The sequence below is a fragment of the Condylura cristata genome, unplaced genomic scaffold (genome assembly GCF_000260355.1).
Source record: "Condylura cristata isolate star-nosed mole 26May11 unplaced genomic scaffold, ConCri1.0 scaffold00007, whole genome shotgun sequence".
NCBI classification, from domain to species: domain Eukaryota; kingdom Metazoa; phylum Chordata; class Mammalia; order Eulipotyphla; family Talpidae; genus Condylura; species Condylura cristata.
In genome coordinates this window covers 39749961-39751867 of record NW_004567108.1, presented here as the reverse complement: position 1 = coordinate 39751867, position 1907 = coordinate 39749961, and the positions used below count along the sequence as shown (strand labels likewise).

The 1907-nt window shown below is 31.5% G+C and overlaps 1 protein-coding gene across 1 annotated transcript in view; it reads right to left on the bottom strand.

Moving 5' to 3' along the window:
* Nucleotides 1–580: 580 nt before the first annotated feature.
* Nucleotides 581–1907, bottom strand: part of CCDC125 (coiled-coil domain containing 125) — a 25866-nt gene continuing 24539 nt past the window's right edge. The window contains exon 12 of the mRNA XM_004678458.2: nucleotides 581–1728. Coding sequence (XP_004678515.1) covers nucleotides 1423–1728 — 306 coding nt within the window. The 3' untranslated portion in view covers nucleotides 581–1422. The remainder of the gene's footprint in view (nucleotides 1729–1907) is intronic.

Here is a 1907-nt window from a genome sequence, read left to right as displayed (position 1 = left end):
AGTCAAAATCATGGTAACATGCCATAGCACATCCAAGGTTTGTAAAGATGTCGGTAAAATGAAACCTTTGTTCACTGTTGGTAGGATGTGAAATTGTGTAACCAACGACTATGGAGAACCAGTGTTTCTTCAAAAAAATTAAAAAATGAATTACCATATGATCCAGCAATTTCACTTCTGAACTGTGGTTCGATAGTTCATATTTGAATGGATTCAAATATTTTGTGTCTACCTATTGGGGGGACAAACTTTTTGTCCATCTAACTATAGGAGTATTACAAAATTAATCACCTTTTATGAATTTGGTTTATATACATTCCTTAAAAGAGAACCATTCTAGTTTTTGTTTATTTTTAACACTTCTAAATTTGATGTTGTTAAATAATCCCAGAACTTTCATTTCCTTACATTTTAGCATATATAAAGTTATTTTATATATTAGATCTTTTTGTTATTTATATCCTATTCCACTGATTTGTGAGTACCACATTACTTTAAAGAATGAAGCTTTATATTACTAGCATAGTAATATATTTTTGATTACTGGTAATAGTATTTCCTCATCCCTCATCAAATTAATCTGAAGTTTTCAGCTTTTATTATTAATGCCCAATACAATTATAACAATTATAAATGGTTTATATTGTTATCTTAATACCCTATTGTCATCTCACTTTTTAAATAGTACTGTGACATCTTTTTTTTTTAACTAGAAAGCACATCAAATTTTTTACTGCAATTTAAGACAATTTAATACATTTCCTTTGACATGGTAATATTCCTACAGAGTAATACTATTGTATATTGATAGAACATTCAATGGCCTAAAATACACATCAAAACCAAGGACTTAGTTCAAAATGATTTGAGGGCTAAAAATCAGTGAAGATCTGGCCACAAATGTCATTCCATCAAGATAAGAAATTAATTGTGACAGTAATTAGCAATAACTTTGAATGTACTTCTAACAGAAACCCACCATTATATTTTATTGTAGGTAATCTTTATAAATGAAAAATTCTGAAAAAACATAAGACAAACATCTTTCAAACATTGACAGTCACTTCTGTCATTCTTAGTTTGTAGAGCACTAGTGTCCATTATATTGTTTTAGCCAGAGCTCCCTATAGTCAGAGATTCCTAAGTAGTTAAATAATCAATTTCTTGTTTTTCTCAAAATTACTCTTTTAAGATAGTGGCAAATACTGACAACTTCATTATAGTAATACAATCTATAAATAAAATACATGAATACCAAATACTACTAAATTTCTTACAGACAACATAAATGTTTAAGTTGCCTCCTAAAATGTAGAAATACTGGAAAACACCCAGCTAGTCAGGATGTAGCAAAATCTGTGCAATCCTTTTTAAAAGTCTCGTGATATAAATAAGCTCGCACTAATTTCAGCTGGTTTAACTTCAAAGCATGATACTTGAAGGTAAAGAACAGGATCTTTTAAGAGTTCTCTTGTAGTTTTGATCTGTATGAAGGTGCTGGATGGAACAAATACAGCTCACAGAATTAAAACTTTGAAGACTTGAATGAACAGGATCACATAAAACAGAGAGTTTTGAAGTATTCTGACGGGGTTTTAATGGAAAAATGTCTCTTAGAGAGTTTTTTTCTTTATTCTCTTTTGAGGACATCTCTTTGTTTTCCAGTGCCCGAGCAAGCATGTAGCTAACTTTTCTTTGATGAGCCAGAGCTTCTTCTTTATCATTTAACTGCATGTACAGAAATTTAAAATGTATCAGTAGTCAATAAAATGTTAAAGAGCTGTATTCAGAGAAAAAAGCATTCATCAAAATGTAAAGTCTGGCCCTCCCTGGTGGCGCAGCGGGTTAAAGCACAGCACTAAGAAGCTAAAGCCGCTTCCGCATGAGTTCTAGCCCTGCCTGCCCCG